This window comes from Sapajus apella, unplaced genomic scaffold (genome assembly GCF_009761245.1).
Source record: "Sapajus apella isolate SASKATOON/1434 unplaced genomic scaffold, GSC_monkey_1.0 scaffold22, whole genome shotgun sequence".
NCBI lineage: Eukaryota > Metazoa > Chordata > Mammalia > Primates > Cebidae > Sapajus > Sapajus apella.
The window spans coordinates 7419772-7432465 of record NW_022436962.1 but is presented as its reverse complement, the minus strand read 5'-3'; the positions used below and the strand labels follow the sequence as shown (position 1 = coordinate 7432465).

Genomic DNA, 12694 nt, shown 5'->3' with positions numbered 1-12694 from the left:
AAATACTTTATTACGGGCCAGGTGCAGTGGCTAACATCTGTAATACTAGCATTTTGGGAGGCCAAGGCAGGAGGATCGTTTGAGGTCGGCAGTTCGAGACCAACACCCATCTCTATCAAAAATACAAAAATTAGCTGGGCGTCGTGGCGGGTGCCTGTAATCCCAGCTACTGGGGAGGTTGAACCCAGGAGGTGGAGGTTGCAGTGAGAGGGGATCATGCCACTGCATTCCAGCCTGGGAGACAGAGCAAGATTCCATCTAAAAAAAAAATTTTTTTTTAACAAAAAAACTTTATAACAGTTCTTTATAGTCACTTTAGTCACATGGCAAGCCAATAAATGTATTGAGTGGACATAAACAGTAAATGGAAAAATGTGAGGGCTGCTTGGAAAAGAATTTCAATCTTTTAAATATCAGAGCTGAATGTACCAACCTTTCATCTTTATATCTTATCAACATACTAACAACTTCCTGAAAATTCATCAAAGGTAAAAGATACCCAAAAATGTTGCATTCCTTATTATATAAAAGTAGAGGCTTGACAGACTAAGACCTACCTATACCTTACCTTGTTTGCTGGAGAGAGTTACTGTCCTCACCACAGTCCTAACATTTTCCTTTTCAGGACCTGGAATGGGCTCAGGGTGGAGTAAAAGACTGGAAACTCCTGAAGAACCCTCTAAATAAAGCAAGTCAAGAAAAGCAAATAATTTAGGAAAATAATGCTACTACAAGTCAAGAAATTTGTTTTTGTAACCAGTGCAGTCCAATACAGACTGCTATTATGACTATACGCCAATCAGCCTTTCTGTATCTGTTTGTCTACAGTCAAACAGAGTAGTGGTGAGGGGAGCCTTGGGCATGATGTGAAAACATAATATAAAATTATTTTGAGTGACTTAGGTACCCAACCTGCTTTTGTTTACCAATAAAGCTAATATTATCCTAAAATTAACTTCGGAGATACATTAGCCATCAGGTGTATCAATCCAACCTATTCTATTTAAATTTAATCATCTGAAAAATACAACTCCAAGGTTCCTATAAAGCAAGCCTTAAAACAATGTTCTTAGAACCATTTCTCTCTACATGTACTATACTTCACATTATAAATTTTAGGATTGGAGGCTGGCTCATACCTGTAATCCCAGCACTTTGGGAGGCCAAAGTGGGAGAATCATCTGAGGTCAGGAGTCCAGACCAGCCTGACCAACATGGAGAAAATCTCTACTAAAAATACAAAATGTGGCACATGCCTGTAATCTCAGCTACTCGGGAGGCTGAGGCAGGAGAATCGCTAGAACCTGGGAGGTAGAGGTTGTGGTGAGCCGAGATGGCACCATTGCACTCCAGCCTGGACAACAAGAGCAAAACTCCCATCTCAAAAAAAAAAAAAATTTTAGGGTTGGAAACACAGATCAATCAGGCTGAGGTAAGATCCAAAAGAAAATCCTAGCAGCTCTTGAGGAAGAACTCTTCTACTAGAAAATGAAGTTTTTCCTCTCTTAATTTTTTTTTAAATCACTGCAAGAACTCACAGAATGAATATAATTATTTTTCTTTTATTTTTTATTTTATTTTATTTTTTTTAAAGATGGGGTTTCACCATGATGGCTAGGCTGGTCTTGATCCTGACCTCAGGTGATCCACCCACCTCAGCCTCCCACAAAGTGCTAGGATTACAGGCGTGAGCCACTGCACCCAGCTATGAATATAGTTCTTATATGATGTTCTTTAGAGCTATATTGTTCAAGATATACAGGTTCTTTCATTCTTTATGTACCCAGCTCTGAAGAGTTAGGGACTGAAACACAGCTGCAATGAATTAAAAACAACTACAATTTAAATAAATCTGTGTTTCACTTCAAACTGGCCATGGAAATCAAAATTTATTTGTTTATTTTGGCTGCTGCGTCTAGAGGTGTCTTTAGTATTCTTCCCTAGCAACATACAACTATTCATGCCAAAACTTATGATGACTTACCACCTTGCTTCTTAGATTTTTCCTTCATTTTCTTTGACTTAATTTCCTCAAGAGTTTTTATTCCAAAATTCAAACATTCACCTGAAAAATCCAAATAGAAATTATATGAGAAACTAGAGCCTTTTCATCTTTGTATTTTATCTGTACGTAGCAGGCATTTATTTTTTGAATAAATAATCGACAGAAACTAAGTATAGGTATGTATGTGTGTAGCATAGGAAAATGAAGAGGGAGGTGAATGATTGTGAACTAAATTTTAAAGGCAGTTTTTAAAGTTTGGACACATTCGAAAGTGCTTAAGATGTGGCACCAATATAGCCTTTTCTTACCTTGCTTTAAATTGACTGCAGGTTTCCGGGCAGAAGTTACTCGTAATCCATTGTGAACTTCAGGAGTCGGTTGCAGGGTAGGTGTTTTGGTTTCATCACCTTCCTCAGAAAACTGATCTACGTGTCAACATTTAAGGCAAATTCACAATTAAAAATAAGCCTACAGCTTTAATCTTGATTCTGCCCAATTCATGATGTGACCCTATTTATTTGCCTTAAAGAAGGAGTCAGACAGAACTTACCATCATCATCTTCATCATCATCTGCAGCATTAATTACAACAGGTGGATGCGTGGGGCTAGGAACATTTTCCGAACTTTCTACTTTCATAACACTCCGCAGCTGGGGGGAAGGATTGGACTGGACAGACAATTTGTTCTGCTGAACTGAAAGTTGGTTAGCCTTCACTTCCTCTTCTGGTGACTCAGGCACAGTGGGCAACACAGCTAAACACACAAAATCAGTCATAAATTAAAAACAGAATATACAGCCCCAATTTACCAAAAATTCCTGACCACCTATGAAAACTATGGTGCATTTGCCCTATGAGCATTTATGTCTTTCTTTTTTTTTTTTTTTTTTTTTTTAAGAGACAGGGTTTCACCATGTTGATCAGGCTGGTCTCAAACTCCTGACCTCAGGTGATCCATCCACCTCTGCTTCCCAAAGTGCTGGGATTATAGGCATGAGCCACTGAGCCTGGCCGCATTTCTGTCTTTTAACCTAATTTCCTCGTTTAAGTTCTAAAGTCCCAGGGAGGGGAAAAAAAAAATGTGCATTTAGTTAATTAACTCTCCACTGTAGATAAACACAAAGTGGGCACTCAAAACAGAATAAACAGAAGACTAGAAACACAGTACCTGTTCACAAATTCTAACCTTTAATTTTAATAGTGCAATTCTAGGCTTTTTGCTCAGCAAAGAAGTAGCTTCTAAGACAAAGCACTCACACTTATTTGAACCAAACCAGAAAGAAATATGTCTACCTTTTTCCCTTAAACTGAGGCGAAAAGATGTAGCCATCAAATTTTAATTGCACAGCAAATGGGGTTTTTAAATGGCTAATTCCACTTTAAATTACTTTAAAAAGGACTTTGGGAATAACTACTGGCTTTTTAGTTTTATTTTAGATTATAATCTACAGAGTAGGGTTGGCAAATATTTTCTGTAAAGAACCAGACAATTAATATTTTAGGCTTTGTGGGCCATATGGTTTCTGTCTCAACTACTCAGTTCTACAGCACTAGCACAAAACTGGCAATAAAAAATATGTAAATGAATGGGCAAGGCTGCATTCCAACAAAACTTTATTTTACAAAATAGGCAGAGGACCAGTTTTGCCAATCTTTGGCCTAGAAAATCAAATTTATTTTGAAAAAGGTTTATGAGTCTGATAAGAACATGAGAAATGGGCTGGGCACAGTGGCTCACGCCTATAATCCCAGCACTTTAGGAGGCCGAGGCGGGTGGATCACGAGGTCAAGAGATCGAGACCATCCTGGTCAACATGGTGAAACCCCGTCTCTACTAAAAATACAAAAAATTAGTGGGGCATGGTGGCGCGTGCCTGTAATCCCAGCTACTCAGGAGGCTGAGGCAGGAGAATTGCTTGAACCCAGGAGGCAGAGATTGCGGTGAGCTGAGATCACACCACTGCACTCCAGCCTGGGTAACAACAGCGAAACTCTGTCTCAAAAAAAAAAAAAGAACATGAGAAATGAAGTAAGCATAGTAACTTAAATGGCATGCCAAGATATACTGGTTCTACAGTCATGGATATATCATTTAGCCTTAATAAGATTCAGTTCACTCATCTGTAAAGTGGAAATAATTCTGCTATCTCACAAGACTGAAAGAAGCCAATGTCTAAAAAGTACTGTTGTACAGGGTGCATAATAAGTATCTATTTGATAGTGTTCTTTTAAAATTAAAAACTGATCTCACTTTTGCTGGGAGGTAGGAAAAGGCCATCAACATATCGTCCTCTATTGTGATGAAAAGCGCAGTTTAATTTTTGACATCCCGTTGGCTGATTTTCCCAATAACAAGGAATTTCACTGCGTTTTTTCTGTAGGAGGGAAAAACACATGATTTTCAAATAAAAAAGTGATACATGTATTAATGTGGTAATTTGTTTTCTTTTTTTTAATATAAAATATGGAACGCTTCATGAATTTTCGTGTTATCCTTGCACAAGGGCCATGCTAATCTTCTCTGTATCATTCCAATTTTAGTATATGTGCTGCCGAAGCGAGCACAGGTAATTTGTTTTCTAAACAAAGTTCATACAGGGTTCAAAAATCCGAGGCATGTGAGATGATTTTTAGAAGGAAGAGAGGTTGCTGAAAATAACATAACTTGAGGCATGATGGAGAGATGAAAGGAGCAGGAGAGTAGTTTATGTGTTATTCTTCCCTTTTTTACCCTCATCCTGGAACCCCTAAAATGTCTAGTTAATTTAGAGCAGCAGGATGATATAGTAGTTTATGAAATCAAAGATAACAGGGTTTGAATCTCTATTATGCTACTTATTGGCCAGGTGGCTTTGGACAATTTATGCCTCTAATCCTCACTTCCCTTAGCGATAAAACGGGAATAACTGGTTTCTTATGAAGATTATATAAAAATAATGTATATAAAGCACTAAGCACATAGGCCAAACTCAACACACTGCAGTTACTACTTGAAGCTGAGAGTTCAAGGCTTTGAGAAAATTTTTCCCATTCATGAATTCTCAAAGTAACGCACAAATAACAACATACTGAGGATGTGACGTATCCTTCTCAAGTCACCTCACTTTTATAAAGGAAAATTGGGAGGAAAAAAAAAAAACACCTGTGCATCTAGAATAAACTGCTGCATCATAAGATATATGTCCAAGAAAACATACACATTAGTTCTCCAAAAGATGTGTATAAGCAATGTTCACAACAATATTATTTTCAATAGCTCTATAATTTTGCAAACCCACATGTACATCAATACTAGAACAGATAAAGAAACTAAGTGCCAGGTGCAGTGGCTCACGCCTGTAATCCCGGCACTTTGGGAGGCTGAGGTGGGTGGATCACCTAAGGTCAAGAGTTCAAGACCAGCCTGGCCAACATGGTGAAACCCTGTCTCTACTAAAAAGACAAAAATTAGCCAGGTATGGTGGCGGGCACCTGTAATTCCAGCTACTTGGGAGGCTGAGTCATGAGAATCATTTGAACCCAGGAGACAGAGGTTGCAGTGAAACAAGATTGTGCCACTGCACTCCAGTAAGTGACAGGAGGGAAAAAAAAAAAGGAACCATAAAGTATTCATACAACAGAATGTCATCTAGTAATAAGAAGGAATAAATCACTGCTATACTCAATGCCGCAGATGTAGAATGAAGAAGCCAGACACGAGAGTGCATACCACGTGATTCTGTTTATGAAAAGATCAAAACAGTCGAAACTTCTCCATGGTAGAGTAGTTGGGATGGTGATCAGCTTTGGGGATGTGGTTATTAATGAGCAAATGAAGGGGAAGTTAGATTACTGCTAATACTCTATTTCTTTTTTTTTTTTTTTAAAGACGGGGTTTCACCATGTTGGTCAGGCTGGTCTTGAACTCCCAACCTCAGGTGATCCGCCCGCCTTGGCCTCCGAAGTGCTTGGATTACAGGTGTGAGCCACCACCTGGCCAATACTCTATTTCTTGAACTAGGTGCTGATCAAATAAGCATGTTCACTTTGTGAAAATTCTTCAGGTTGTAAGGTTATGATTTGTGCACTTTTCTGTATACATTTTAATAGTTCAAAAAAGGGAGAAAATACATGAGAAGCACTTCCAAAAAGTAACCTCTGATGAACTTCATTATGTCGAATCTCTATTCATAATAAACAGCGTAAGGTTTAAAATTCCAGGAAAACACACCAGCATTACTTCAGAAATTTTAGAACATGGAGAAGAGAAAAAGAAACAATGACCATTACAAAAAGACGCTTAAATGTATCAAATGTATCAAAGGCCAAAATCTACTACATTGAGAGACTGAAAATTCAATTATACACTGTTTTTAGGGATGTGGAACAATCAGACAGTCTCAAACACATAATAGAAATGTAAATTAGCTCCACATCTCTAAAGGTGACTTGGCAAAAACAATTTTTTAAAAGTATGTTCTAAGTTTATGTCATATGCATAATTACCTATTAATATTTTTTAAAAGTATAGGCTACTCTGGGAACACCATCTATAGAGCAGCCCTGCTCCACAAGAAGCATCAAAAATAAATATATAAACTAAGTGAGTAAAAATAAAAGTACAGCAAATGCCAAATATTGTTACCTTTCAAAGAACTAGACAGAAATTATTAGTCCTGTGTCATACCCAAAAGGTAGATGTAATAGTTATCACTGTTTTTTAGACAGGAATAACAACAATTATTCAAAGTCTTCCTTTCTCAAGGCAGAACCTAATGCTAATCTTCCTTGTTGCTAAGCCCACCTTTGCTTAAATTTCTACATCTTTCCTGGAAGCAATTTTCAAATTGCTGAATGATTTCTGTAACAGTATCTTCTATATACAGAAGTCACATGAAATTTATTTGATCTGTTTAATACATTTACTAGATTTTGTTTCTAATTGAAAAGTAATATATGTGTAATGAAGACAACTTGGAAAATAGAAATAAATGCTAATTATGCTATTACTCAAAGAGAATCACTTATTTTGGTATGAATTCTTTTTACTTGTAAAAAAAAAAAAATCACAAGTGACTATATCCATACTAAAAAGAAAGGTATTCTATATAATTCTGTACCTTTTTCCTAAGTAACATCCTTTACATGCCGGGCACACTGGCTTATGCCTGTAATCCCAGTACTTTGGCAGGCTGAGGTGCACGGATCACCTGAGGTCAGGAGTTCAAGACCAGCCTGACCAATATGGTAAAACCCCATCTCTACTAAAAATTACAAAAATTAGCTGGTTGTAGTGGCGGGCACTTGTAGTCCCAGCTACCCAAGAGGCTAAGATAGGAGAATCACCTGAACCCAGAAGGCAGAGGTTGCAGTGAGCCAAGACTGCACCACTGCACTCCAGCCTGGGCAACAGAGTAAGACCCTGTCTCAAAAAGAAAAAAAAAAAAATCCTCCACAGGAATACTTCTCCTACGTTAACTATGTCTTGACATTTTTAATAGTAATACAGCATATGATCCAAAGATAAAACAGTTGACTCTCATTGTTTGCAGTAGTTATGTTCTATAAAGTCACCAGGAACACTGAGTTAGTAAATACTAAAACATTTTCCCTAAGGGAAATAGAGTTGGGTTGCAGTGAGCCTCTGGTCACATTTTCATCAACTAATCAATACACAACTTTGGTTTTGGGTGTGTCTGATATTGTTAATTCGTTAATCTGAAACTCAAGACCAACAACACTGTAACTCACACCTGAACAAGGCTTACCTAACAATCTCTGTTCTCTATAAGACATATCATAGCCTTCTTCTACTCGGGAATACTATAAAGTATTTCAGCAATACACGTGGCAGCCATTTTAGCAGCACCACCACCAACCAAAAGCACAAAAATGGAAAAAACGTGGCACTAAACAGACCATGAAAAGGATACTTGTAGGCCGGGCACGGTGGCTCACGCTTGTAATCCCAGCACTTTGGGAGGCCGAGGCGGGTGGATCACGAGGTCAAGAGATCGAGACCATCCTGGTCAACATGGTGAAACCCCATCTCTACTAAAAATACAAGAAATTAGCTGGGCATGGTGGCGCGTGCCTGTAGTCCCAGCTACTCAGGAGGCTGAGGCAGGAGAATTGCTTGAACCCAGGAGGCGGAGGTTGCGGTGAGCCGAGATCGCGCCATTGCACCCCAGCCTGGGTAACAAGAGCAAAAACTCCGTCTCCAAAAAAAAAAAAAAAAAAAAAAAGGATACTTGTTTACAGTATCAGATGTGAAACAAGAAGGCAGAGAGAGCTCTGTTCTACCTTGCCTGGAAATGTGACTCAATTTGTCAATCAACATGACACGTCAGATGACTCAAATTTTTTGCTGCTCTGAACGTGTCTGCAAATGACCAGGTACTGATTTGGGGGTTATAAATTTTAGTAAGCAGGCAAATTCACAAATATGGCACCCATGAATAATGAAAATGAACTGCAACAGAAGGGGTACACAGTAAAAAGACTCCTTCTCATCCCTGTCACTTTCCCATAGCTACTGTTGTTAAGTTTCATCTTTAGCTGGTCTCAGTGGCTCACACCTGTAATCCCAGCACTTTGGGAGGCCGAGGTGGGTGGATCAACTGAGATCAGAAATTCAAAACCCCATCTCTACTAAAAATATAAAAATTAACTGGGCGTAGTGGCGGGCGCCTGTAATCCCAACTACTTGTGAGGCTGAGGGAGAACTGCTCGAACCCGGGAGGCGGAGGTTGCAGTGAGCTGAGATTGTGCCATTGCACTCCAGCCTGGGCAACAGAGCGAGACTCTGTCTCAAAAAAAGAAGGAAATTCACCTTTATACTTTCAGAGATTTAAAAAATTCATATGCAGGCCAGGAGCGGTGGCTCACACCTGTAATCCTGGCACTTTGGGAGGCTGAGGTGGATGGATCACGAGGTCAGGACTTCGAGACAAGCCTGGCCCACACTGTGAAACCTCATCTCTACTAAAAATACAAAAATTAGCTGGGCATGATGGCTGGCACCTGTAATCCCAGCTACTTGGGAGGCCGAGGCAGGAGAATGGCTTGAAACAGCCAAAGGTTACAGCGAGCCAAGATCGTGCCCACTGCACTCCAGCCTGGGTGAGACTCCATCTCAATAACTAAAAAAAAAAATTCATATGCAAGTGAAAAACAAATACAAATTATTTTCCCTCTCCTTTTTTTTTTTTTTAAATTTTGAGATGGGAGTCTCACTGTGTCACGCAGGCTGGAGTGCAGCGGTGCAGTCTCAGCTTACTGCAATCTCTGCCTCCAGGGTTCAAGCGATTCTCTTGCCTCAGCCTCCCAAGTGTCTGGGATTTCAGGTGTGCCCCACCACGCCTGGCTAATTTTTCTTTTTCTTTCTTTTTTTTTTTTTTGAGACGGAGTTTCGCTCTTGTTACCCAGGCTGGAGTGCAATGGCGCGATCTTGGCTCACCGCAATCTCCGCCTCCTGGGTTTAAGCAATTCTTCTGCCTCAGCCTCCTGAGTAGCTGGGACTACAGGCACGCGCCACCATGCCCAGCTAATTTTTTGTAGTTTTAGTAGAGACGGGGTTTCACCATGTTGACCAGGATGGTCTCGATCTCTTGACCTCGTGATCCACCCACCTCGGCCTCCCAAAGTGCTGGGATTACAGGCGTGAGCCACCATGCCCGGCCGGCTAATTTTTATATTTTTAGTAGAGACAGGGTCTGTGCTGGCCAGTTGGTCTCAAACTCCTGACCTTAGGTGATCCACCTGCCTCAGCCTCCCAAAGTATTGGGATTACAGAAGTGAGCCACTGTGCCCGGCTTGTCTCTCCTTTTTTAACACACCTTGCTCCTCACCTTACATTTTTCACTTGGCAATATACCCTGATTATTTCCATATCAATAAATTAGTTTCCCCTTTAAAATTTTTATTAACAGCTGCCCAGCACTACAATGTATGAATGTAGCAAAGCTTTATTTTAAATGAAGGACAGTTAGGTTATTTCCAATATTTTACTATTACAAATTACAATAAGTAATTCTGCACACATCTTATTTTGCAGGTGAATACATATGTGTAAAAAATATAAGCATTTAGTTCTTTCAAGCAATACAGCCAATAAGCCTCTGTGCAAAAAAGAGTTAACATAGTAGCTCTGAGACTGCTATGCTTAGAAACACCTGCTTGCAAGGCATGCTCTTAGCTAGCCTCTGGGAACTGGCTTTTATAACACTCCTAACTAAGTTAATTGGAAGTGGAGAAGGGAAAAGGCTCAGTATGTCTAGACTGTTTGTGCAAACACTATGGTTAATGCTGAACATCTGCCTTCCTTCTGGGAGTCTAGAATTTGGGTACATGTTTGGTAAAGGGTGCCTACGTGGCCAGCACCAATGAAAATTCTGAATGCTGAAACTCTAATGGATTTCCCTGGGCAGAAACACCATATATGCACTGCTGCATTTTCAGCACTGGGAGAAGTGTGTGCTCTTTGTCACCCCTAAAGGGATTGAGCATAAAAAAACAGGCACATGGATTCTTCCAGACTCTTCCTGTATCTTTTTCTTTTATGATCTGACAGTGAATCCTTACTCTATTGCCGTAATATATCTCAACTCTGGGTACATGCTAGAGAATCTATAAATAAAGAGGTGCTCCTGGAGACACTGACATACCCTTCATAGGTGTTTTGCCAATATATACACTCCACTAACAATGTTATAATATGATTTCTCATGTTATAACATAAAACATAAAAGTTGCAGAGTACTCCTTTATCAATTGGATATTTGCTGCTATTTGCAAGATAGGTAGCTTAGAATGTAGTTAAGAGACAAGAAGGCTGAAGCCAGATTGGAGTAGCTGACCCCAGGCATATGAACTGCATTTAGTCTTGCCCTAACAATTCAGTCCAAAGTCATTAGATGGTGCTGAGGGAGGCAGGCATTCACACGGGAGGAGGAAAGGACATGGTGGCCCAGAGCAGGGAATTGAAGCCTGACTGAGATGAGGAAGGCAACCACATGACTGTGTAGAACTGGCATAGGGTGCCGGAACCCATGGAGGGTTGAGGACATGTGCGTGAGAGGGTACCCTGACAAGTGCTGAGCCTCAGCAGGGTTAGCAATGTTTTGTGCAGAAAAGATCCCAATGCAGGATGAAGAAGATATACTTACGTAGGGTCAGCCTAGAATGGGCAACAAAGACAAAGTGGGGTGAGGAAGGCAGGGTGCTCCCAAGGGAGTAGAGTTGGAGTATGTGAGCAGGATCAGGACAGCATCTCACATGGGAGGGCTGCCCAGCACAAAGTATCACAGCCCAAGGATGTGAAAACAGTATCCATTATAGGGATAGGGTTGGGGGTCAAAAGTAGGATGCTGGAGTCCAAGAAGGGTGAGGAAAAGGCTCCTATGGTTAAGCAAGAAAGGAGGCTTAGCACAGGGTACTAGAGCTGAAACATGGTGAGAAAGGTATCCCTGTGGCGAAGCTTCGTGTGTCATGTCAGGGCCTGAGAGGAAGGAAGGGTCTGTGACACAATATTAGTTTTTCTACTAGGAGACTGATTAAATAAATAAAACTATTATGAACAATGGAAACCAAGTTTTTTACTTCTGGAGAAGAGTTACAAGTATGAAAAAGGAGAAGTCTAGACTAAGTCCTGTGGTATTGATGAACTGGATGCATCTATATGAATCCATAATTTCTAACACTATGTATCTATTGTTAAATACCTAATGATGTAAATGTCTGTAAGTGTATACATTTATATATTCCTTAGCTCCTTCCACTGAGAGGACCTGAAAGTGATGAAACTCTAGGAGCAACCCAAATCTTAACCTCTATATACCATTCTTCACTAAAAGAAACCAGGGTATCTTGGATCAATGGCTGAATCCAGGGCTGAAGTAAGAAAGGTACTGGATGAGCCTGGAGAATCTTGTCAGGCTAAAAAGCAGAGATGCTCAAAGAAAGATGTAAAGCATCAAAAGGACACAAAAATCAGCTTGAAAGGCTCCTACTAGCCAAATCTGGGTCAACTTGAGCATAAAAAATCAGTAATGAAAGTAACAGAGTACGACACACTGATTAAAATAGAAAACCACATATATTAGTCTATTTTCACACTGCTATGAAGAACTACCTGAGACTGAATAACTTATAAAGAAAAAAGGTTACACTAACTCACAGTTCTGCATGGCTGGGGAGGCCTCAGGAAACTTACAGAGGATGCAAGGCACAAACAAGTCTTACACAGCAGCAGGAGAGCACAAGCAAAGGGACTGCCATACTTTTAAACCATCAGATCTTGGGAGAATTCACTCACTATCACAAGAACAGCATGGGGGAAACTGCTCCCATGATACGATCACCTCCCACCAGGTCCCTCCCTTAACACATGGGGATTACAATCGAGATGAGATTGGGGTGGGGATGCAGACCCAAACCACAACACCACAAGTTTGCAATAATTCACATAAATAACTAAGAAAAAGTTGAAGTTTGATGAAAAGTGGAGTAAAGGATCTAAAAGTACCTCTCCACAAAATATTTCTTAATTATAAAAAGAAAACCTTTATAATGAAGCAATCTGGCAGATACCATCTTAATCAAGTGATCAAAGTTAACATGACCAGTAATGAGAAAATTAAAACTGTGTGCCACAGGATCATACACAACAAAAACATCATTCGCCGGACACGGCGGCTCACATCTGTACTC

The 12694-nt window shown here is 40.0% G+C and overlaps 1 protein-coding gene and 1 non-coding gene across 17 annotated transcripts in view; both read right to left on the bottom strand.

Annotated features, from left to right (window-relative positions):
• Window positions 1–12694, bottom strand: part of ZC3H11A (zinc finger CCCH-type containing 11A) — a 57897-nt gene that overhangs the window by 23805 nt on the left and 21398 nt on the right. For all 16 annotated transcript variants that reach the window (XM_032288827.1, XM_032288831.1, XM_032288837.1 and 13 more), the window contains 5 exons: window positions 4257–4380; window positions 2556–2759; window positions 2314–2430; window positions 1985–2065; window positions 569–679 (listed from right to left, as the gene is read on the bottom strand). In XM_032288827.1, coding sequence (XP_032144718.1) covers window positions 569–679; window positions 1985–2065; window positions 2314–2430; window positions 2556–2759; window positions 4257–4380 — 637 coding nt within the window. The remainder of the gene's footprint in view (window positions 1–568; window positions 680–1984; window positions 2066–2313; window positions 2431–2555; window positions 2760–4256; window positions 4381–12694) is intronic.
• LOC116559122 lies at window positions 4464–4570 on the bottom strand. The gene has a single exon (XR_004272319.1). It is a non-coding gene; the product is annotated as a U6 spliceosomal RNA (small nuclear RNA).